The following is a 22,675-nucleotide window of genomic DNA, read 5'->3' as shown; positions in this document are numbered from 1 at the left end:
TGTACCAGCTGCCATCAATTCTCATCCTGCCTCTGTTTTTTGTGATAATGTCATACCTAGTCTTCAGGTCCAGCAGTGTACATCCTCAGGATGCCAGACCACTAGGAAGGGTTTCTAGAAATGTTAGCCACTGTTGTTCCTACCTTGTTTGGAAAAAGGCAGAAAGTGCATGCTACCACTCAGGGTCCTGGGTACATATCTTCTTCTTGTCCAAGAGTACCTAATTTTGTGAATTGTTGCCTGTAAAGCATAGTAAAGAGGCCACTGTTTCCCACCTCCTCCAGTCTCTCCAGCAGCCACTGAGCATCATCATTGAAGTCTGGGAAGACCTTAGCCAACCTCAGCAACTGCCATCTCCAAGGTCAAGTAGAAGAACGTGGAGATCTTTAAAGAGCTTATTAGACCTTGGAGCAGCTCAGGCATAATCCAGCTTTGGTCTCTGCCCCTGCAGGTGCCCACTCTGGCTCAGGATGGACACAGCCAGGACACAGTCTCATCCCAGGCTACCCTGAGCCTTCGGCCTGGGTCCAAGCCCTCCAAACCTAGCCAGCTCCAGACCACACAACTCATCAACCCTACCCAGCCCCTGGCCTATATCACCCCTTGCCCACCTTGGGAGCCCAAGTGCCCCTGGGTAGAGAAGGAGGAACTAGCTTTGGGTAGCACCAAGGTGCCTGATGTTGCCAGTGACAGCAAGTAGACCCCACAATGCAAAGGGCACCTGTAACCCCCCAGGTGTAAGGAGACTGTGCCACCAAGAGCCCTGCACCAACCCCATAACTGTGCCCTGGTGCATGATGACCTCTTTAGAACATAGCTGCTGGGCCTATCCCTTCTGGCCTGTGTAATATTATGCTCATGGAAATGTAAAAAAAAAGCTCATTAGAAAATTGTTTTTCAGTTAGTTAGGTCTGACTGACTCCGTGGACCATACTGTCTTTGAGGTTTTCTGGGCAAACATACTGGAGTAGCATGCCATTTCCTTTTCCAGTGGTTTGGAAAGTTTTGGAAAGTTTTTTAACTTCATTATCAAAAGAAATTACTTTTTGGGGGTGATAGGGCGGGAAGAGGAATACATTGGTAAATGTATGCAATGTTAAAAAAAGGTATCAAATTGTTTGAGTTTTTTTAAACGGAATATGAGCCCACTGAAGGAAAAGCAGAGTGTCATCAGCCCAAATGTCTCCTAGAGGTTTGAACTCTTTTCTCTGATCTCTGCTTTTTACTGTCTTGCCCAAACTTAATCTGTTTGTTTTCCTTTCAGCATCCCCATCATGATCTCTGTGCACTCAGAACAACTGCACAAGAATGGGTTTCCCACAGTTCGTGCTGTGGTCCTCCTGGAGGGCACCATGAATCTGACAGAGCTTCAACTATTGATGAACAGCTGATGATGTTGAAGAGGATGCAGGTGTGGAGACAGTGTGTGTGCCTTCATGCCTAGGGCAGCCCAGGCAGTTAGAAATCAGATCATTGAGCTGCATTTGTTGGGCATTGGAGGAAGAAGCCTCTGGACAGTTACTGATAGACCCTAGTACCTTTATTTAATGGAGGAGAGAGCTCAGTGGTTGAGGACTCCCATTCTAATACAGTTTGAGGTCACCCTTAATCTCTTAGTTCTTAGAATGGAGACTAGAGAAGGGCTCTTTCATCCTGGCATGACCTTGACTGCATGAACTCCCTCCCAAATTCTCAGAGCCCTTTTATCACTGGGATGAGACAAGAGGGCTGCCTTAGGAAACCCAAGTGATCCCCTCACTGCTATTGGCCAGCTGTCCAGGTTTTCAGGTCCTGCCTTTTCCAGGTTCCTCTTCATTTTTCTTGAGCTTTAACTTAGTTCCGTTGAGCTCTGTGTTTGACCCCTTTGTTCTTTACCACAGGGATCCAAGTGCAGGAAGACAGGAGGGGAGCCAGAGCTAGAGCTCTCTGGGGTCATACTTATTGTTAATTCTAGCTATGTGACTGTGGCCAAAGCCATATCCCCTAGAAGTTGGGGACTGGCAAGCCCAGGATGATCTGACATATATTAGTCCCTCTGTTTTAGTGAATTCTTATTTGCTACTGGGATAGATATGTTCCTGCGTATGCCTGGGATAGGGCTTCTCCCCATTCCACTCTCCCTACCTCCCACCAACCAAGTGGAAGGCAGTGAAGGAATTGATTGCTGTGTGGCTTTTTTCTTCATTGTTCCTCCAGATTCCTCAGGCTTGGGTGAAAGTGAAAACATGCCCTGAGGGAGAAGGAGGTAAACTTTCCCAGATTGGAGAGACCACTTAAGCAGTTTTCAGGTGTAAACAGCTGCCTTAGGAGAACAGGAAGGAAGGGAACAGTTATTGCCCAGCCCAGAATTGGATATCAGAGAGAAAGAAGGAGATTTGTGGTCATCTGCCAAGGCTGGGCAGCTGGGAATTCTTCAGGGAGCTAAATTGTTTGAATGTCCCTAGATCAGGAACTTGTGTGTTGAAAATATTTTGATAACTCAATTATAGTTGCTTTCCTTTGTAATGCTGTGTATTTTGCTTGTTATATTTAAAAGCTTCACCCCAAGTACACACATGTGCAGGCAAACCCATCATCCTCATCATCATTCTACTACCAGAATAGGCAAGATGCCACTTCTCTTTCCATCACAACACTGGGCACACCCAGCCAGTTGGCCTGGGCCACAGGCCTAGCAAAATAACACCTGTGCCCAGCATTGCCATGTGTGACTAGAAATGGAAAAGGCGGCATAGAGCCCAGATTGGGGTTTCTGGCTCTTTGTAGGACTTCACTGAGGATGTGATTTGTGCCTTTGAGTTCCTGCTGAAGCTCACACCCTTGCTAGACAAGGCTGACCAGCGGTGCAAGTGAGTGCTCCCATGGCCTCTGTCTTGCTGATGTGCCCAAGAGAAGCCATTCTGTTTCTAGAGTCTCCTTTCTTTCTGGCTCTCCTGGGATTTACTTTGAGAATGTTATAGGCAAACCTGCAGCCTGTCCACAGTCTAGTGCTTCCTTGTTTCCCTTTCTTAGGCCCCTAGAGAAGCTTCTAGAAGTCTCTGCTTCTAGGATTGGAGCAGGTCTGAAGAAGCCAGATTCCCTCTGCTCTAAGGGCTCCCCTGTGTGTCTGTTCAAACATTATTCTCCCTACCTCTCCCTCTTCTGCCTCCCAGCTGTGACTGTATCAACCTGCTACTCCAGGAGTGCAGTAAACAAGGGTTGCTCCCTGGCTGCTCTCCCTTCCACTCCCTGTGCCTGTTGACCTAGATGGGGCCTCTCTGCCTTGTGTTTGAGTTTGTGACTGTGACTGGGTTATCGAGTCCAAGGGAAGGGCCAGAAGCTTGTGCTGTCTTCATGGGGTCTAGGCACTCATTTATTCCTTAGCCTCTCAGCCACCTCTGTATCTCAGGAGATCAGGAATTGATTATGATCCTCATTTCTGCTCCTCCTCCTTTCCCTTGGCATCATAGGATTGCCTATTTTCATCTCCTACCTTAGTTTTCTCCCTGATGAGAGTAGGGGAGAAGATGGAATATAGGCCAGTGGAAGTGAAGACACTTTAAGTATTAGGCATAATATGTATGATGTCAAATTTGCTTGCCTCCTAAAATGAGGAGGGAAGGAGAGAATTTGAAACTCTGAATTTTAGAAAACAAATACTAAATAATTTTACATATAATTGGAGAAAATATTTTTTAAAATATTGGGCACGAACTGATCTAGTTTTTCTGAATCAGTTTGGAATTATGCACAAAGGACTATGAAACTCTGCATTTGACCCAGCAATACCACTTCTAGGGTTATATCCCCAAAAGATTGTAAAAACAGGAAAAGGAGCCACATGTACAAAAATTTTATATTATATATATTATTATATTTATATACCTCTTTTTATGGTGGCTAAGAATTGAAAATTGAGGGGATGTCCATCAATCGGGGCTGAACAAGTTATGTTATATGAATGTAATGGAATACTATTGTGCTACATAAAAAATGACAAACAGGAGGACTTCAGGAAAACCTGGAAAAATTTGTATGAACTGATGCTGAGTGAAAGGAGCAGAACCAGGAGAACATTGTACACAGTAAGAACCACAGTATTCGAGAATTGTGATAGACTTGGTCTTTCACAGTAATGCAGGAACCTAAAGCATTTCCAAAGAACTCATGATGCAAAATGCCATTCACATCCAGAGAAAGAACTATGGAGTCAGAACACAGAATGAAGCAGGCTATTTTCTCTTATGTTTTGTTTTGTTTTGGTTTTTCTCATGGTTTCTCCTGTTCGTTTTGATTCTTCTCTGCAACATGACTGATAGGAAGGTGTGTTTAAAGGGAATGTATGTGTAGAACACATATGAGATTGTATGACTCTAAGGAAGGGAGGAAGGAAGTGGGGGGGATTTAAAACTTATGGAAGTGATTGTTGAAAACTGAAAACAAATAAATTAATTATAAAAACAAAAAAGAAGCAATGAATAAGCGGATTTCAGAAAAACCTGGAAAGACTTATATGAACTGATGCTGAGTGAAATGAGCAGAACCAGGGGAACATTGTACACAGTAACAAACCACATTGTGCTATGACTGATGGATACACTTAGCTCCTCTCAGCATGCAAGGATATAAAACAATTCCAAAAGACTTACAATGGAAAATGTCATCCACATCCAGAGAAAGAACTTTGGAGTCAGAATGCTCGTGGAAGCAGATGATTTGCTCTCCTTTTGTGGTTTTGCTTTGTTTCTTCTTTCTCCTGGCTCCTTCCATTAGATCTAATTCTTCTTTACAACATGACTAATGTGAAAATATGTTTAATATGAATGCATAGGTAGAGCTATATCAAATTACACTCTGTCTTGGGGAGGAGAGAGGAGAGGGAGGAAATTTGAAACTCCGAATCTTATGGAAGTGAATGTTGAAAACTAAGAATGAATTAATTTTAAAAATTGAGAGTAAGGAGTGAGCAGTCATTAACCAAATACAATAAGAAGAAGAGCTATATTGGGAAGCACTTTGGACTAGGGAGGCAGGAGACTTGGACAACTAGAAAGTTCTGATTCTGCTGCTAAGGAGTTCTATGACTTTGGGTGATTCACTTGACCCTTTTCAGCATAAATTTCTTCACTAAAATAGGGGGACTGGACTAACTGGTATTTGAGAACCTTTCCAGCTCATGCCATTCCATTATCCATAATTTCTTGTGAAATCCTGTTCCAGCCATCTCCAGGAGAAGGCAGTTCTTCAAGTGTACTAGAATTTATTTGTATTTAGTGTACATTTGATGTTTTTAGAGATTGTGGTGATAAAACTCTATTTTAGTGTAATGTGATTTATAACCTCAGTGCTGGTGACTGACACTAGTTGAGAAGCACAGATATTCCTACCCCCTGCTTCTGCTGTTTCTAGCTGTTCCTGTTGTCCCAGGCCCCTTTTTTTGACCCAGCTCCCCTCTTTCCACAGATTGAATGAATTCACAAAGCACATCAATAATGAAAACTGTAAGTTATCTCCTTGCCCTCTGCCCTGGTGTGCTATGACTAATCAGTGTTGGTTAAGGACCCTGAAAAGGGCAAATGAGGGCAGGCCAAACATTCTTCTAAAATTGTGCCTGCATGTCCTCTTTGTGAGCCCAAATCTGTTGTTTGGGGTAGACAGAGGAAAGCATAGGAGGGTCTCAAAACCTTTGGGGAGTGTCCATATTTCAAGGGAGGATTGATGCTCAAAGTGAAACCCCAAGAAAAGGATCCTGAATCCCAGGTCTGTGGTGGAGCTGCTGTCTTCCTGACCTTCCTTGATTTGAACCTTTCTTGCCCTAAGCCCTGGGCAAGCAAGGCTTCTCCTGACTTTTGCATCTCCTCCCCACAGCCAAAGGAGCTTCAGTCCGTGCTCTGCTTTTTGACATCTCCTTCCTCATGTTGTGCCATGTGGCCCAGACCTATGGTTCAGAGGTCAGTGAGAGGGGAAGGGCAGAAGGGAATGGGGTAGGGGATGACCAGGGACTTGGTGATGTGGAAAGAGGGAAGAAACCATTTGTGAAAACTAAAGAAACCTTCCTAGATCACCAGATCTCAGGAATCATGACACACTATGCTATGCTTGTGGTTGATGGGTACCTAGTTCATCAGGAGAGGGATCCCTTCCCCTTCCTCTTTCCACCTTATGGGCTTATGCAGTGCCTTTTGGGACCATATCCTCATTGACCACAAGATGGCGGCATAGGTCTCATTTTCTTCTCATTCCCCTAGAACTACCTGGTTCTGAAGTGGGTGGGAGAGAATGTCAGCCTTGGCAGGATAAAGGCTAGGGCCTGCTGGGTCAGAGGTGGAGGGGTAATGGTCCTCTGAAAGCTTTTGTCATACTCCCCTGTTGTCACTGTGGTAAAGGGGACCTGGTGGGTAGGTATTTATCCCTCTCCTTGAATTGTTCATCAGGTGATTCTATCAGAATCAAGCACTGTGGGTGAAGTGCCCTTCTTTGAGACCTGGATGCAGATGTGTATGCCCGAGGAGGGCAAGATCCTGAATCCTGACCATCCCTGCTTCCGGCCTGACTCCACCAACGTGGAATCATTGGTTGCCCTGCTCAACAACACTTCTGAAATGAAGCTGGTGTAGGTGGCCTGGAAGGATGCAAGTGGGGGCAGCAGTCAGGGTCTTTCTCCTTCAAGACCATGCTCTTGCACCATCTAGGTGTCCTCCTTCCCACTTCTTCCCCACAGGCAGATGCAGTGGCATGAGGCCTGTCTCAGCATCTCAGCTGCCATCTTGGAGAATCTGAATGCCTGGGAGAATGGAGTCCTGGCTTTTGAGTCCATCCAGGTAGCCATTCCCCTCTGTCCCCAGTAATGCCCTTTGGTCCCAGGATATGACAACCTGATTTCCCACTCATACCATTCTTCTCTCTTCCCCTAAGAGCCAGGTGTTACTCCTAGATGTCCTGCATCTCCTTAGTGTAGAGGGCCTCCCCATCCATAGAAGTCTAAGATCTGGGTGTCTTCTTCTGTAGCCATGATCATTTCTAGGTCTCTAGGTCACTCCTCCCTCCCTCTCCCAGCTCTCAGTGTCAGTGTGGGCCCACTGGATTATGGTGGTCCAGGGTTCAACTTGCTGAGATCTGAGGCTTCCCAAGCAGGGAAAGGGTGTGTGGGGCAGGCCTTGGGCTTGGGATACCTGCAACTAACATGTTTCCCATCTCAGAAAATCACCGACAACATCAAGGGCAAGGTGTGCAGCCTGGCAGTGTGTGCCGTTGCTTGGCTGGTGGCCCATGTCCGTATGCTAGGCCTGGACGAGCGTGAGAAGTCACTGCAGATGATTCGACAGCTGGTAGGGCCACTCTGCAGTGAAAATACCCTGCAGTTCTACAGTGAGAGGTCTGTAATCTTCCCTGTCCCCTCCAAGCCTTTCCATGCACTTCTGCCTACAGTGCCTCCAATCATCATGATGACTTTTAGGCTAGAAAAACCAATCATTTCTGTTGTGCTGCCAATTCTGCATACTTGTGGGAGGGAACACTTACCTGTGGATTGGAGAGGCCTTTTGCCTTCCTTTCCAGCCTTTGATCCTTGGGTCATTTCCCTTTTTCTGGGTTTTTTAGGGTCCTGGGGATCTCACCTTCTTTCAGTCATTCATTCAGCAAATACTTGTTGAGCACCTCTTAAGAGGAAGACAGTTGTTTAGAATGTCTTGTAAGGGAAAGAGATAGCAAAGTCCAGCTAAAATGTTTTCACTGTTACTGTAGAGTTTATTTCATTGTGATCATTTCTGCTCCTTTCAATAGAACGTTGTCCATGATGTAGGAGTTTTTAGCTCGTACCTTTTCTCAAAGATTTCTGCTGCCAAAATTTTGGATGAGAAGGAGGAACTCTAGTAAAAATAATTGCTAGTATTTATATAGTGCTTCGAAACTTGCAAAATATATTTCCTGGGTCATCTCATTTGAGTCTCACAATAATCTTATCAGGTGGGTGCTACCCTTATTTTATAGATGGGAAACAGGTTGACAGAAATTAAGTGGGACCCTGCAAGCTTCTGAAATTCTTTGGCAGAATTTGAACTCAGGTCTTCCTGATTCCAGTTTCAGTACTCTATCCATTAGACCATGGACAAATTGTGGTCCAAAGAGAGATGTATTCTCTAAAGATTACTATTTACATATGGCAGTGACTGTTAAACATTAAAAAATAAAAAATAAAAAAAGATTACTATTTACTCTAAAGTTACTATTCTCAGAATTGGGTTAGCATCTTTACCTGAGTGTAAAGATTCTTTGTTCTTTAGAGAATTCTGGTTCCGCCCATTTCTACCCAACTAATCCAGAGCCGGGAAGACCTGTACAGGGGCAGCCCCTGCTTGAGTTCCTTCTCCTGGAATTATTGGTTTGTTTTGGGTTGGAGCCAAACCTAGGCTAAAGTCTGAGAAATATGAGGTCCCCCTTTTCCTCCCCCCTCTTCCCTCCCCACCCATGCACTTGGTTCGTAGGTTATGACTTCTATTTATTTACACTAAATGTGGCAGGGCCCCAGGCTAGGGAGAAGCAGGCTTGAATACTTTGTAAGAAGGGGACTATTTCCCCTTTGGACATAGAGTGTCCCCTTTTCACCATCCAGTGGAATTCTGCTATGGAATAAGACAGGCCTTGGTAGTAGAGCTACTGGGAGCTTCCTCTTGTTCACCACAGCAGAGGATAGATTAATTGATCTAGAGTTTTTCTATAGCATAGATCTTTGGAGAGTAGGGGTGGAAGGTTTAACCATAGTAGTGTTTCCCCTTCTTGACAGGTATCACATCACCCTGAATCTGTATTCTGTATTGTCCATAGAAAGAAAAAAGTATTTCAAGGAAAATAATCAACATATCAATGAATTGTGACTATGTAGACCATATTCCATAGCCTTGACCCTTCACCTTTACAATGAAGAAAGGATCTCTCCTTTCCTTTGCTGCTACTAAAACGGCTTCTATAAATGTTTTGGTTCATATGGCTTCTCTTTCCTTGATGGTTTTAGTCCTTAGTCGGCAGTCTTCCTTGCCACCCTCACTCCTGCCCACAATTTTGATAATTTCATTGTGCATGTTAATGACACTTCAGTTTCACTAATGTCGGTGCCTTCAAGCCTTCCTCAATACTTAGCTATCCCCAGGGTGGTCACTTCTTAGATCTCATCATCATGTCAGATTGTTCCACCTCCCAAACCTCTAACCTGTCTCTGATCTCACCTCTCTAACTGCCTTTTACTCTTCCTAAACTTTTTTTTGGTCCTTTCTTGACCTGTGAATTTTCTGTTTCTCCCTATTTTACGTGACCACAGAATCACATCTTTATAATTTTTGTCCATCACTCCTGGTTCTTCTGGAGTCAAGCAGACAAAACTCATTACTAACACATTCTAGTACTCTGAGGTGACTCCCTTGTTCCCTCACCTCTATGTCAGCTCTTCTCCAAGTGAAATATAAATTCTTTAAAGAGTAGAGGTTGCTTCATTCCTTGTCTGGCACGTAGTATGTGCTGAATAAATGCTTGTTGATGGATTGATTCTCTAAGTTAAGTATCCCCATTTCCTTCAATAGATTCTAATTTGACATTTGCTGGTCACCATCCTGATTACCCTTTTCTGGGTTCTCTCCTGCTTATGAGTGTCCTTTTTAAAATGTGGTTCCTAGAACTGAAAACATTACTACAGATATTGTCCAACCAAAGTAGAGTACAGTGCATCTGTCACTTTCCTTGCCCTACTCACTGTTCCTGTCTTTTTTTAGCAATAAATTTTATTGATCTCTTTTTTCATATATTACATTTCCTCTAGTATCTTCTCCCCTCCACAAATGCCATCTCATATACGAGATTTTTTAAGACAAAAAAGAAAAAGAAACCGAAGAAGAAAAAAGATCAGCTTAACTGATCAAAAAAGTTTGAAAATGTACAATACTTGTGCACCTTCCACCTCTTTAAAGGGATTCAGTGGTGGTGTCTTCCCTTATCTCTACTTTTGAGTCTTGTTCTTCATAATTTTGAAATATTGATTTTTGATTTTTTTGTGCAATTCTTTCCATTTACTCCAGCGTAGTCACTATGTTTGTCTTTTTTCTTGTCTCAGTTTCCTTCACTCTCCTTTGGTTTATGTAGATCTTCCCATGCTTCTTTATTCATCACATTCATCATTTTTTACAGCACAGTAATGTTCCATTACATTCATGCATCGCCATTTGTTTAGCTTTTCCCAAGTCTATAAGCATCCACATTGTTTCCAGTTCTTCGCCATCACAAAATGTTCTATAAATATTTTTGTAAATATATAGGATCCTATCCAGTTAGCTGGACGGTCTGTGACTGAAGATGGTTCAGCCTTGTTCTCCCTGACCCTGGAAAGCAGATCTAGAAATCTGTGGAAGGCACAAGAGGCAGATTTTGTTTTGATCTGAGGCAACATTTCCTGATAATCAGGGCAGTCCCAAAACACTGGATGGAAGGAATGGGCAGGCTCCACAGAGAGTGAGTTCCCCATCAGTGGAGGTCTTTAAGCAGAGGCTAAGATGGTCTCTTGTTGGGGATATTCTTGCTTAGGTGTTTGTTGCACTGGATGTCCTCTGAGGTCTGTGATAGTGTGAAAGGAGAAGGAAAAGGAGTGAGTGGTGAGGAGGGAGGAGAGCCAAGAGAGTGTGGTTTCTGAGAGCAAGGGAGAAGGGGGTGGGGTGGGGCTGGGCAATGATGTCAGAGGGTCCTGAAGAAGGCTAAGGACTGAGAAAAGGCCACTGGATTTGACACCTGGGAGGTCTTTGTTGACCTGAGAGAGAATGTTCAATAGAGCAGAAAGTAGGTTTCAGGACAGAAGTCCCCAAAGGAGGTTGTTCTAGTGCCATTGTAGTCCTGGGAGCAGTTTCCCAAGTTCTTGTAAGGAGCTGGGCACAGGGAAAGTGACCTGATGGCTAGGGTTGGCCTGGTTCTGGTGCCTGAGCTACTTCTGTCTCTGGGATCTGGTATTCCTCCATCCCTTTCCCTCTGTCTGGCAGAGAGGCCAGTGTGGGGCTTCCTTAATGTGAGGGTTGAAATTCCCTCTGTGGGATTCCTCCTAGGCCAGGAGCCTTTTTTGGGGAGGCTCTCTTCTTCTCAGGGCTCTTCTGTGAGGAAGGGGATATACTTTGACTTAGGGTTTGCCCTGGGACCTTTAAACAGAGTGGGGTTCATCTCACCAGTCAGCCAGGAAACTGGGGGAGGGATGGGGAGGGACTGGGGAGGCCTCAGGGTTTGAGGAGGGGTTCCCTTGGAGTGGGGAAGGAGAGGGTTTTGAGCAAACCATGTCTTCCCCTCTGCCTCTTCCTCCCATTCCCCAGCTGACAGGTCCATGAGCAGTTCTCTGTCAGCCTCTCGGATGCACACAGTCAATATGAGAGACCCTTTGAACCGAGTCCTTGGTAAGTTCCCTCTGTTTCCTAAGCCTGGCCAGCTGGGCAGGAGACTCCCTTCTCCCACCTTCCCTTACCTGGTGGTGGAGACCCTCTCCCAGTCTGCCCCTGAGGACCTTCTGGTGTCCCCTGTACCAAATTGTCTCCTCCCTTCTGTCCTCTTCCTGCTTCTTCCTAACCCTCCTCTGTTCTCCCCCCTCTTGATTTCTCCTTTCCTCTTGCTCTCTTCCTGCCTCCAGAACTTCCTTTGCCCTTTCTGCTCCCTCTGCATCTCCAGATTTTTCTTCATGCTTTGTGCCTTTGACTGATCCTCTTGTACCTCTTGTGTCTGGCTGTGCACAGCAAACCTGTTCCTGCTCATCTCCTCCATCTTGGGGGCCAGGACAGCAGGCCCTCACACGCAGTTTGTGCAGTGGTTCATGGAGGAGTGTGTGGACTGCCTGGAGCAGGGCAGCCGAGGCAGTATCCTGCAGTTCATGCCTTTCACCACTGTAAGTTGTGGGGCCCGGGTGAGAGAGATGGCAGGTGTTGGGGGTGGGAGGCCCTGTGCTGCCCCTTAGGGCACTGTCCCTCCTGAGTGGATAGAGCAGGTGGCTCTGCTCTTTGGTATTGGGGAGTGAATTTGGGGAGGTGTGGGCAGTGTATTGGAGGGGATAGGGTTTACCTGGGATGGGACATTTGTGCAATTTCTAAATCAGTTCTTTGACTCCAAGTCTAAGACTTGTTATAATGTACTTTTTTGTGATGTCCACTCCTTGACTTTGTTATCTTTATTACGCAGTTATATGCCCCTCTTTGCGATCTCATGCACTACAGCTCTCTATGGAGTTTTCTTGGCAAAGACACTAGAGTGATTTGCTGTTTCCTTCTCCATTAGATCTTTTTGTCAAACAGTCAGAGGTAAAGTGACTTACCCAGGATCACATTACTCGTAAGTGTCTGAGGCTGGATTTTGAACTCAGGTCTTCTTTATTCCAGGCTGGCAGCTCTACCCACTGAGCCACCAGCTGCCTCCTTAACTCTTGGTCAATTATTCCTGGAGAGCTTCTCATCATGCCTTGGTTTATTAGAATGTAGATTGAAACCTCCTCCTTCTTGTCTTTCTGTTTTTAATTATAATTTTTTTTCACATACTAAGCATTTATTTTCTCTCCCTCCTTTTCTCCCTTCCCCCATTGAACATAAGGATAACAAAACCCTTGTAACAAATGTAGTTAGTCAAATAAGAGAGACTCCTGTATTCTGCTTTTCCAAGTAGCAGTCAACCTGCTAGGACTAAGAAATATTTCTTGTATGCCTTTGGGATCCACTTTCCACACCATCTTTATTATAAAGAACGTGTTATTCTACTATTCCTTGTGAGGTTTGGGGTGTGTCCGTCTGTAGGTCTGGCCTGCCCTCCTCTAGGGAATCCAGGAGTGGCTGCTGGAGGGAAGAGATCAGTGCTATGGGCTCCCTCCCTTAGGCCCTCTCTGACTGGAGCCCAGCTTTCACGTGTGAGTGTAACTCCTTCCAGCCCTCATCCTCATAAACCCTACTTGGGAGGCCCAACCAAAGTTGGCTTCTAGTTTAATTATTTTCGTCAGGAGAGGGATTTGGAAAATGGGATTCTTTTAATTCCTAGTCCATTATAGCTAGACACTCTAAAGTTCTTTATAATTCCAAGCTGAGAAATTGTTCTAGCACAGCTTACGTGGGATTTCTTCTCTAGAAACTAGGCAGGGAAAGGAAATTTGGTTTCTGAGGAACTGAAGGGTGGGCAGTTGTTAGGCATGGAGAGAGAAGACTAGCCATTGTGGCACTTTGTGCCAATGGAACTGCCCTGGGATATGGTGGTTACCTGATTAGAGGCTGCTTGTCTGGCTCTGACAGAATTGAAATGAATGTGGTGGGCATGGGAGGGAGATTAGGGAGGAGAGTTTGCATGGAGGTGGTGGGAAGTGTTCAGAGCCTACCTTATCAGACGCTGTCATCTATAGGCCTCCCCTCTGTTCTGGTTTTGAGGATATCTCTCTATTTACTACTCCATTCTGCCTTTCTTACCATGATCAAAATTATAATTAAATCAACAGTTACAACCCAGACAGGCTAATAGAAGCTCATAGAAGCTCAGCCAGGCTGTGAAGGCTTAAACCCAGCTCCTTCTCTGTTCAGAGGGTATCAACAGTGGAGCTGGGTTAGGCAGACTGTCTGGGAATGTAAAAAAAAGGGGGCCGACCTCCAGCTCGGGGAGCCCCACCAAGCCCTACCTTCCCTTCTTGGAAAGCTAGCTGGGCATCTGCTCAGCAGCTGGATACCAGGAATAAAAGTAACAAGCCACCATGAATGCTCAGAGCAAGAAGGACTCCAGGGACCTCCTCTGATCTCCCATAAATACCTTCTTCACACCCCAAATTCTTGAAAAGAAAATGACTTCACACAGAATTAGGATTTCAGGTGCAATTCAACAAATATTTATTCAAATGCCTACAATGTGCTTAGCACAGGGGATGCAAACACCAAAATGAAAAACTGTGCCTGCCCTCAAGGAGCTTACTTTGTCATCACCTCCCAGCCAAAGCATTCTTTGTTCTGCAAAGAGCCTTTCCCATGCAGCAAAGGAAAAACCAAAGGACAGAGTTGGATTGACCCTGGCAAGACTGGTAAGTTAGGCTCTGCCTCCAACCCAGCCATGGCTAGACCAGGAGAGTAGGTACCAGTATTCACCTAGGGAACACTGCTGTTTAAATATTAAACAACGGAGCATCTCCCACCTGGAGATTGGTCATTTAATGGCAATACTTGGTATTTACCTATTTATCTTCCAGCCCCCAGGATGGCTGGTCAGGATTTTCCCCTGCTATGAGCAGGGAGACTGACTGTGACCTAGAAATGGGATTGAGGGAGAGGACTCCAGTCCCTTTCACCCTTTAAATATCTTACTAAGTTTAAATATATAAATATTAAATAGGGGATAAATATAGGATTAACTCAGGACTGGGAAAGGTGGCGCAGGTCACGGTATGCCATGTCCAGGAAGCCCTGCAAGTAGTTAAAGATGATGACGCCCCCCGCTCGCCGCTGGAAGGAGGAACTGAAGGTGGGCAGGGGGCCCTGAGTGGGCATGACCTCACGAGCCACTTGAAGATCTTCCATCTGTGGGAGAAGGAAGGTGTCAGAGGTAGAGTTTGGAGGGGGAGCCAGCAGGTCTCAACCACTGCCTTCCATGGCTGAACCTCAACCGTTAGATGATTTCTGCCTCCTGGACAAATTCCACCCTAACAGTCCTCTAAGACCAACAGTAGAGATGGGTTCATTTTAGACCTTTGACCCATACCTCCCCTCTAAATATAATGGCTATTCCCTAAAGAACAAAAACATCCTTTCATCTATAATATCAGGAAGGGAAAAGGAAGGATGTTCATTTGATATGTAATGGAATGCCTCACAGTTAGGCAGCAGTAAGTCTCACCTGTTGCCAGATGTTGGCAGCAAAATCACCAATGTCTAGCTGCAGGATGTTCACAGTCGGAGCCAACTCAGGGGAGATGCCCCCTAGTGCTTTCACAAGACCCTGGTAGAGCTGAAGCCCATAGTGCAGCTGATTCAGGCAGGCCACCTAGGGTTAGGCAGAGTGTTAGGAGAAAGGGCCTGGAGCTGGAGCTAAACACTCTTCCGCCCTACATTCCCTCCATGAAATTCTCAAATCCATACCTCCTCTCCCTAAACTGTAGCACTGAGCATCAGGGTAGAATTAGTGAAATCCAGATAGGATTTTTTGGGGAGCTACCCACCCCCAAAGAGGAAAGAAAGAATGTGTATTTTCCCATACCTTCTATCCCTGACTCCAGAGGTCAGAGAAGAGTTTGGGGACACTTACCAGTCTTAAGTCCTGACTGTAACAGTTTTTCAGAGGTGGCTTGGGGATGCCCAGATACTGGCCAACCAAAATCAGCTCCTCTGGATGGCACAGTCTATAGTTGGCACACTGGGAAGACAGGAATAGAATGCTTAGTAGAACTGAAGGTAAAGGGTCACCCCTGGGCCCTATATATGGTCTCTGCTTCTTAGTTTTTGTCTGACCATCTATCTTGATGGCAGTGGATAGAGAACATTGAATTTGGAGCGAGTTCAAATCCTGGCTCTTACTCATAGTTGTGGCAAGTTTGAGCAGATTCAGCTTCTCTTAATATCCCACCCTAAAGTTCCTTCCAGCCAGAAGTTCTAATATCCCAGCCTTCCTCCTGCCTCCTGTACCTCCTCAGTTTCTCTCTATCTCAGTGGGATTGTTCTTAACATCCCCATTCATTTGGTTTCCTGGTTTCTATTCTAGCTCACTCTTGTTTTCCCCATGTCCTTTCCCTGGGCACTCTCAGGTGCTACCACTTTCACCCCAGTCTGCCCCTGGGCCTCTCATTTCCCTACTCCCTGGGTCCCTTTCTCACCAATTCCTGCTGTAGTCCTTCAATGTCATTCTGGATCTTCCTCACTTGCTCCTGGATTTGGGGAAGGAAGCTCTGGTGTAGGTAGTTGGAGGAGCTCAGGGGGATGGCAAGGAGCTGAGGCCAGACTGCACTCAGCCAGAATACCAGCAGGTCTGGGGAAAGAGAGGGAGGGGAATTATCAAAACAGAGACTTTCTTTAGAGAAGGGTCCCCATCCCTCCACCCTAAGACATTTTCCATTCCCAACAAGGGATCCCTCTAGTGTCTCTGACTCTCCCCACCTCCCCATTATAAAGTCAATGAGAATCCCACTCCCTTCTCATTTCAGGTGCCTTTCCTAACCCTAGGCAGAATGATAGACAGCCCAGGCAGTCCCGTCTTAGCGATGAAGGAAGAAGGGCCCTTAGGTCACCAGACTCACTGGGAAGCTTCATGGGGATTTGGTCTGGTCGATGGATGGGGCCTGTTGGGATCAGGAGTTGCAGGCGCTGGACTGTGTCTGAGGCTGGCTGCTTGAAGCCTTTATAGGATGGGCCATTCAGGGAGGAAATTACCTGGTGCTGAAAGTTCTTAGTAATGACTTCCCAGGTTTATGCAAATCAATGCCCAAGACAATGCCTTAGGGTGGAGTGGGGTCAGGGGGTGGGGGTGGGAGGGCAGGGGTCTGGGGCGCCGAGGGCTCAGTTTGCGAAAACTTTGGGAAATAATGGAATATCTCATCCCCCTTTGACGTCCGGTGCTCCCTTCCCCGCCCCACCCCATAGCCCAGAGATGCCCTGGGGCTTTCTAAGAGAACTGTGTGATCTAGGGCCTGCCTGATAAGAGGGAGGGACCGAGACCAAGAGATGGAGAACAGTGACAGAAATGGAGCCAGTGACAAAAAGACAGATGGAAGCCAAGAAGAAAGACCCGTCGGGTCCCTCTTGTCCTGTTAGCCCATTCTGGTCTCGCACTGCAGCCTTCTCTTCTAATTCCCTCAGCCTGGCTGGGCTCCCTGGCTAAGAAGGGAAGGAATAGTTCTCTGGCCCCTGTGACTGTGTCTCTTTCTTCAAGCTTTCCTGGATTTGGCTGCCTCTTCTCCCTGTAGAAGTAACTGCCTCTCTTGCATCTGAAATTGGGGCATATAGTAGAAGCTATAGGGTGCTCCACCGCCATGTTCTAACTCTGTTCCCCTCTCCCCCCATCCCCCCTTCCTCTGGACCAGGCACAATTCCAACCTTCAGGCTGCTTTGAGCAGGTTATGCTGGGAACTCCCCATAGTACACGCACATCCCCCAACCAGTGAGTCATGACTCATTCTTTTAAGCCCCCAAATTCCCCAGCTGGCTGAAACCGGATGTCTGTCCTGAGTGAAGCAAGAATCGCAGTAGCTCTTGACTGAACTGGTCATGTTCTCGCTCCCCCTAGAACGCATCATCTTCCTGGAGAGTCACAGGGACTGGGTCAGGCTTGCCCCTTTCACAGCCTTGTTGGTTAGGAATGTTTCCCCCTAGAAAGGAAGTTGGCAATGTGTGTGTGTGTGTGTGTGTGTGTGTGTGTGTGTGTGTGTGTGTGTGTGCAAGAGCAGGGAACGGGGAACAGCTCTGTCCTTGGAAAGTGATTTGAGGACAGGTTGGCAGGATACTGCCTTCCCCACCATGTGCCCCATGCCCAAGAATAGCTTTGCCCCTCGTTCCTGAGATGAAGGGTGCCCCCTTACAGCAGGGACCATCCCTGGGACTCTCACTCCACCTGGTGGCCACACCTGACAGGTATCAAACAGACCCTGAACTTTGTGGGTCAAAAGACGAGCTCTGGTTGCCACTCCCCAGTCTGTTAGTGGACAAATCATTTCACTTATTCAAGCCTCAGCTCATTTGGAATGTTAATAACACACTTTCTACCTCTTTAGGTTGTTGAAAGGAAAATGCTTTCTAAATTACAGATCCTTGAGAGCTATCAGTTAGCCTTTGTATTCCCAGCATTTAGCAGTGCCTGGTACACAGTCGGTACTTTAGAAATGAAGGAAACAAGCTTTCATTAAGCACCTACTAGGTGTTCATCCCAAACTACTTACAAATTATTTCATTTGACCTACACAACAGCCCTAGGAGGTTCGTGCTATTACCACCACTCCCTTGCTCCCCCCCTCCCCTTTTACAGTTGAGAAAAATGAGGCCGAGGTTAAGTACTAATAATAGCTAACAGCGCCTGCTCTCTGCTAGGCACTCTGCTAAGTGTCTTACAAATCTTATCTCATTTGACCCTCACAACAAGCTGGGGAGGTCGGTGCTATTATTATTCCTATTCTATCTTGACAAAGCTGGCTAGTGGTGTTACTTTAGTGGTTATTGACAGGAAGGAAAGACTGGTGAGGTTTTTCCAAAATGTTTCCAGGCAAAAGAAAAATCAGAAAAAGTAATTAGAGTTTTTGTTTTTCTCTATTAAAAAAATGCACAAGTCTAGTGCGGCCCCACAGTAGCTGTAATTTTAATCACAGCTTAAATATTTTGCAGTGGAAAGGAGAATTGGAGAAGTTCGTAAATATATGAAACCAAATGAGAGGATGTCTGTCTAAATGAGTTATATAATTAAAAAAGAACCCCCCCCTCCCAAATTATCCTCATATTGCAGATGAGAAAGTGAGGCAGAGAGAGGTTAAATGACTTGCTTTGGGTCACACTGAGGCTGGATTTGAACTCAGGACTTCCTGACTCTAGTTCTAACACTATCCACCGTGCCATTTAGCTGCCTATATATGTGTGTGTGCATGTACACATGTGTACATATATACATTATATATAAATGTGTGTATATATGTATATACAGAGAGAGTAAGATAGAGAGAGAGGGAGAGGAAGAGAGGGACACAAAGATGGAGAGAGACATAGAATGGGACAGAGAGGAAGGGAGAGGGAAAGAAAGGAAAAAGGTAGATGAAGCTTTTATTAAGTCTTTTCCATGTGCCAGGTGCTGTACTAATCACCGAGGATACAAGTACAAGCAAGTAAGACAGTCTTTGCACTAAGGGAACTTACATGCTAATAGGGAAAGACAATACCCCTGGAAAGGGGAAGGGGAGGGGGGTGAGTTAGAGATACCGGGAGTGATTTGGAACAGACAAAATGGCCTGAGCCCCTAAAAATTAAGGCAAAAATTCACCAATGGAAGCCAAGGGACCCAAAGGTGGGTTCCGTTTACTTGTAGAAAGGAATGAAGGAGAGTTATTTGCCAAGGATGACTTGTTATTGTAAGAGATGATACACATGGACCCTAGCTTTTGGGGCAAGAACTCACTATTTGACAAAAACTGCTGGGAAAACTAGAAAATAGCATGGAAGAACAGGTATAGACCAACATCTTACACTATATTATCTTACAGATATACTAAGATAAGGTCAAAATGGATGCACAATTTAGACATAAAGGGTGTGATGATATAAGCAAATTAGAAGAGCAAGGAATAGTTTACCAAATCTATAAAAAAGGGAAAAACTTATAGCCAAATGAGATAGAAATCATTACTAGATATAAAATGAATAATTTTGATTATATTAAAAAGCTTTTGCACAAACAAAATCAATACAACCAAGATTAAACGGAAAGCAAAAAACTGGGGAAAAAATTTCACAGGAAGTATCTCTCATAAAGGCCTCATTTCTAAATATATAGAGAACTGAGTCAAGTTTATGTAAGTTATTCCCCAACTGACAAATGGTCAAAGGATAAGAATGGGCAGTTTTCAGATGAAGAAATCAAAGCTATCTATAGTCATATGAAAAAATGCTCTAAATCACTGTTGATTATAGAAATGCAAATTAAAACAACTCTGAAGTATAATTCTCACATATCTCAGATCAGCTAATATGATAGAAAAAGAAAATGGTATATATTGGAGGGGATGTGGGAAAATTGGAACACCAATGTACTAATTGTTGGAGTTGTGAACTGATCCAGTCATTCTGGAAACAATTTGGAACTATGCCCCAAATTCTATAAAACTGCATACCTTTGATCCAGTAATACCACTACTAGGTCTGTAATCCAAAGAAATTTTTAAAAGGGGGGGTATTGGGGAACATGACCTATTTGTACAAAAATATTTATAGCAGCCTTTTTAGTAGTGGCAAAGAATTGTAAATTGAGAGAATTGTCCATTATTTTGGTTGAACAAGTTGTGATATATAATTGCAATGGAACACTATTGTGCTATAAGAAATGACAAGCAGGCTGATTTCAGAAAAACCTGGAAAGACTTACATGAACTGATGCAGAATGACATAAGCAGAACCAGGAGAACATTGTACTCAGTAAGAGCAATATTATACAATGATTAACTGTGAATGACTTAGCTTTTCTGATCAATATAATAATCCAAGACAATTCCAATGGACTCATGATGAAAAATGTTATCCACATCTAAAGAAAGAACTGATGGAGTCTGAATGTAGATCGAAGCATACTATTTTTTACTTCATTTTATTCATAGTTTGTTTGTTTTTGGTCTGTGTCTTCTTTTACAACTAATATGGAAATATGTTTTGCGTGATTGTACATGTATAACCTTTATCAAATTGCTTACTGTCTCAGGGAAGGAGGAAGGAAGGGAGGGAGAGAATTTCGAACTCGACATTTTTAAAAAAATAAATGTTAAAAATTGTCTTTGCGTGTAACGGGGAAAAAAATAAAATATTTAAAGAGAGAAAAAAGAAATTATGCATATGAAGAATTCTGAGAAACTTGGCAAGACTCCTAACAACGGAGACAGAGCAATATCATCAGGGGCAGACCCGTGTCCAGGTTGACTACAACACCATGAAGGAGAAGAACACCGAGAGACTTCAGGCTTATGGTCAGTGCACTGAGCACTTGAGAAGACTGACTGCCAAGTGCTTCTCCCACCTCTTGGCAGAGAGGTGGTAGATTAGAAAAGTCAAATGAGGAATATATTTTCATATATGACCAAATGTAATGATTTGTTTTGTTCAACTATGCTTATTTATTAAAAGGGAGGGTTCTATCGTAGGCAAGGGAAGCCAGTTGGAAAAATGAAATTAAAAAAAAAGAGAGAAAAGAAAAAGAAAGAGCATCAATAAAAGTGACTTGGCAGGGGTGTGCTTGAGCCAGCTTGTGCTCCAGAGTGCCCACTGTTAAATTTTCAGTGTAAGCATTTACCCTTCTGAAATAGTCAGATTGGGGTCTGAGCTATTGTCTTGTTGATTGTCTAGATTTAAGAAAGTGATGGAGAAAATGTTAGTAATGAAGATTAAATTTAAGTTTAGTAAGCTACGCATACACCCACTGAGTTCTGGTTGTTAAAATTTTGCCAGCAAGCACCCGCATATGGCTCAAAGCTCCCCAAGGAATTCTGGGCTCACATGGATCTGATCTTGGAGACTAGACTCCTTGAAGGGTTAGTTTCCTTGGCTCTTGCCCCAATTACATACATTTTATTCTGGGGAGATCTCCAGAATAAAGCTTAGGTTTGGTTTATGTCTAAGTTTTCCACAATGTGGGTAGCAGGAATTTTTACATAGGCATTCAATAAATGGGTCAGCCTTTTTTTTTTTTTTTTTTTGACTACCACAGAAAATGCATAGAATTCACAGGAGCCTGTGGGCAAATACAGAAATACAAAACCATCAGACCAAAAGGTAAGACATTCTGGGGTTACTCCTTGACATTCCTCATTCACCTTGATCTGCACTGCCCAAGCAATACCGGGGAGAGTTAGCAAGGTCCACATGTCCTATGGCTTTCATCCTTCGGCTTCTATTGGTCTTTTCTTCTCATCCAAGGAGCACGTTGTTGTGGAAATTCTCTTTAGAAGATGCTCCTGCCCAAACCATAGAACCCAGGCACTCAAATTTGAAATCACCCATGAATTAACTCCAAAGCTGGTGCTGCTCAGTATCTTTTCAGACTAGAAGTTTAGGATCATGCTACCTGGCAAGGAGCTGGGATTCAGGAACAGAATTTTTGCACTCCTCTCCTCAGGTAGTGTGGAAAAAAGTCTGCACCTGCCATGTGCTGCTTCTGTGTCAATTGTAATTACCTCTTGTGGGGGAATAGACAAGGAAAACCTCTCCTCCTATTCCATCTCCCTCTCCCACCACGCTGGCTGCATTCCTGAAGAATGTGCAAGGGGAAAATAATGAGGGAGTTCTGGATGGCTAGAAAGGGAGAGAGGGATGCAGGCCCTCCCAACTCACTTTTATAACCCACAGGTCAAAGGAACGAGATGGCCCCTGAGTCTCTGTTACTGGGAATCAATCAAAGGCTTTCTCTGTGTTCTTTTAGAAGCCACAAGAAAAACTAAACCAAACCAAACGTAACAAAAGAGGAAATAGGTCTGCTTCATTCTGCGTTCCAACTCCATAGTTCTTACTCTGGATGTGGATGGCATTTTGTATCATGAGTCCTTGGGAAATGTATTAGGTTCTTGCCTTGCTGTGAAGGACTGTCTATTAAAAACAGTCCTCACACACTGTGGCTGTTACTGTGTGTGTTCCTTTAGCATGGAGGCAGTGTACATATTCTCTATGAGAGCTGCCTTTCAAATGGATATAGAGATTTAGGAGTCATCTGCACAGAGATGATCATTGAACTTGATGAGTTTACCATGTCTTAAGAGAATTTCTCGCTTAACTTTTGTTTAAAGTGAATTTTGGAGAGAATGTAGTTAACATTTGACTATATATGACCTATGCAGGTACTGTAGGACCAACAGCAGTGGTTGGTTCTCTTGAGTGTCTTTCTTTGTTTCTGTCATTGGTACAAAAAGACTAAATTGCTAAAAAAAAAAAAAAAAAAAGAGGATTTCATCTTCTGGGATATCTACGTCCATTATGTAGCCTTTCAAGAAACTCCTTTTGATTTAGTGAAACCA

At 44.4% G+C, this 22,675-nt stretch overlaps 3 protein-coding genes and 1 non-coding gene across 4 annotated transcripts in view; 3 read left to right on the top strand and 1 right to left on the bottom strand.

The window, feature by feature from the left end:
• The window catches only part of MED24 (mediator complex subunit 24), a 57,588-nt gene extending 45,629 nt beyond the window's left edge, over positions 1–11,959 (top strand). The window contains exons 24-25 of the mRNA XM_072646320.1: positions 11,313–11,393; positions 11,727–11,959. Coding sequence (XP_072502421.1) covers positions 11,313–11,393; positions 11,727–11,944 — 299 coding nt within the window. The 3' untranslated portion in view covers positions 11,945–11,959. The remainder of the gene's footprint in view (positions 1–11,312; positions 11,394–11,726) is intronic.
• LOC140524004 (mediator of RNA polymerase II transcription subunit 24-like) lies at positions 5,364–7,848 on the top strand. Its single transcript, XM_072638521.1, has 5 exons — positions 5,364–5,480; positions 5,848–5,930; positions 6,414–6,592; positions 6,701–6,800; positions 7,179–7,848. Exons 2-5 carry the CDS (start codon positions 5,895–5,897, stop codon positions 7,629–7,631), a joined length of 768 nt encoding a protein of 255 aa, XP_072494622.1. The 5' UTR covers positions 5,364–5,480; positions 5,848–5,894; the 3' UTR covers positions 7,632–7,848.
• On the top strand, positions 5,679–5,783 carry LOC140530696 (small nucleolar RNA SNORD124). Its single transcript, XR_011976116.1, has one exon. It is a non-coding gene; the product is annotated as a small nucleolar RNA SNORD124 (small nucleolar RNA).
• A 1,878-nt stretch (positions 11,960–13,837) lies between the features above and the next one.
• On the bottom strand, positions 13,838–16,367 carry CSF3 (colony stimulating factor 3). The gene is made up of 4 exons (XM_072638520.1): positions 15,807–16,367; positions 15,244–15,358; positions 14,836–14,982; positions 13,838–14,519 (listed from the first exon to the last, which is right to left on the bottom strand). The coding sequence occupies exons 1-4, from the start codon at positions 16,094–16,096 to the stop codon at positions 14,355–14,357; spliced, it is 717 nt and encodes a 238-aa protein (XP_072494621.1). The 5' UTR covers positions 16,097–16,367; the 3' UTR covers positions 13,838–14,354.
• Positions 16,368–22,675: the final 6,308 nt, after the last annotated feature.

Source organism: Notamacropus eugenii, chromosome 2 (assembly GCF_028372415.1).
Source record: "Notamacropus eugenii isolate mMacEug1 chromosome 2, mMacEug1.pri_v2, whole genome shotgun sequence".
In the NCBI taxonomy this organism is placed as follows: domain Eukaryota; kingdom Metazoa; phylum Chordata; class Mammalia; order Diprotodontia; family Macropodidae; genus Notamacropus; species Notamacropus eugenii.
This window is presented reverse-complemented; position numbering and strand designations above follow the sequence as displayed.

Coding starts and splice junctions, on each gene's coding strand:
- CSF3 (XM_072638520.1), bottom strand. CDS start 16,096: ATGGGGAGGTGGGGAGAGTCAGAGACACTAGAGGGATCCCTTGTTGGG. Junction 15,359..15,806: donor GGACTACAGCAGGAATTGGT/GAGAAAGGGACC, acceptor TCTATTCCTGTC/TTCCCAGTGTGCCAACTATA. Junction 14,983..15,243: donor ACAGTCAGGACTTAAGACTG/GTAAGTGTCCCC, acceptor GCCTAACCCTAG/GTGGCCTGCCTGAATCAGCT.
- LOC140524004 (XM_072638521.1), top strand. CDS start 5,895: ATGTTGTGCCATGTGGCCCAGACCTATGGTTCAGAG. Junction 5,931..6,413: donor CCCAGACCTATGGTTCAGAG/GTCAGTGAGAGG, acceptor ATTGTTCATCAG/GTGATTCTATCAGAATCAAG. Junction 6,593..6,700: donor ACTTCTGAAATGAAGCTGGT/GTAGGTGGCCTG, acceptor TCTTCCCCACAG/GCAGATGCAGTGGCATGAGG.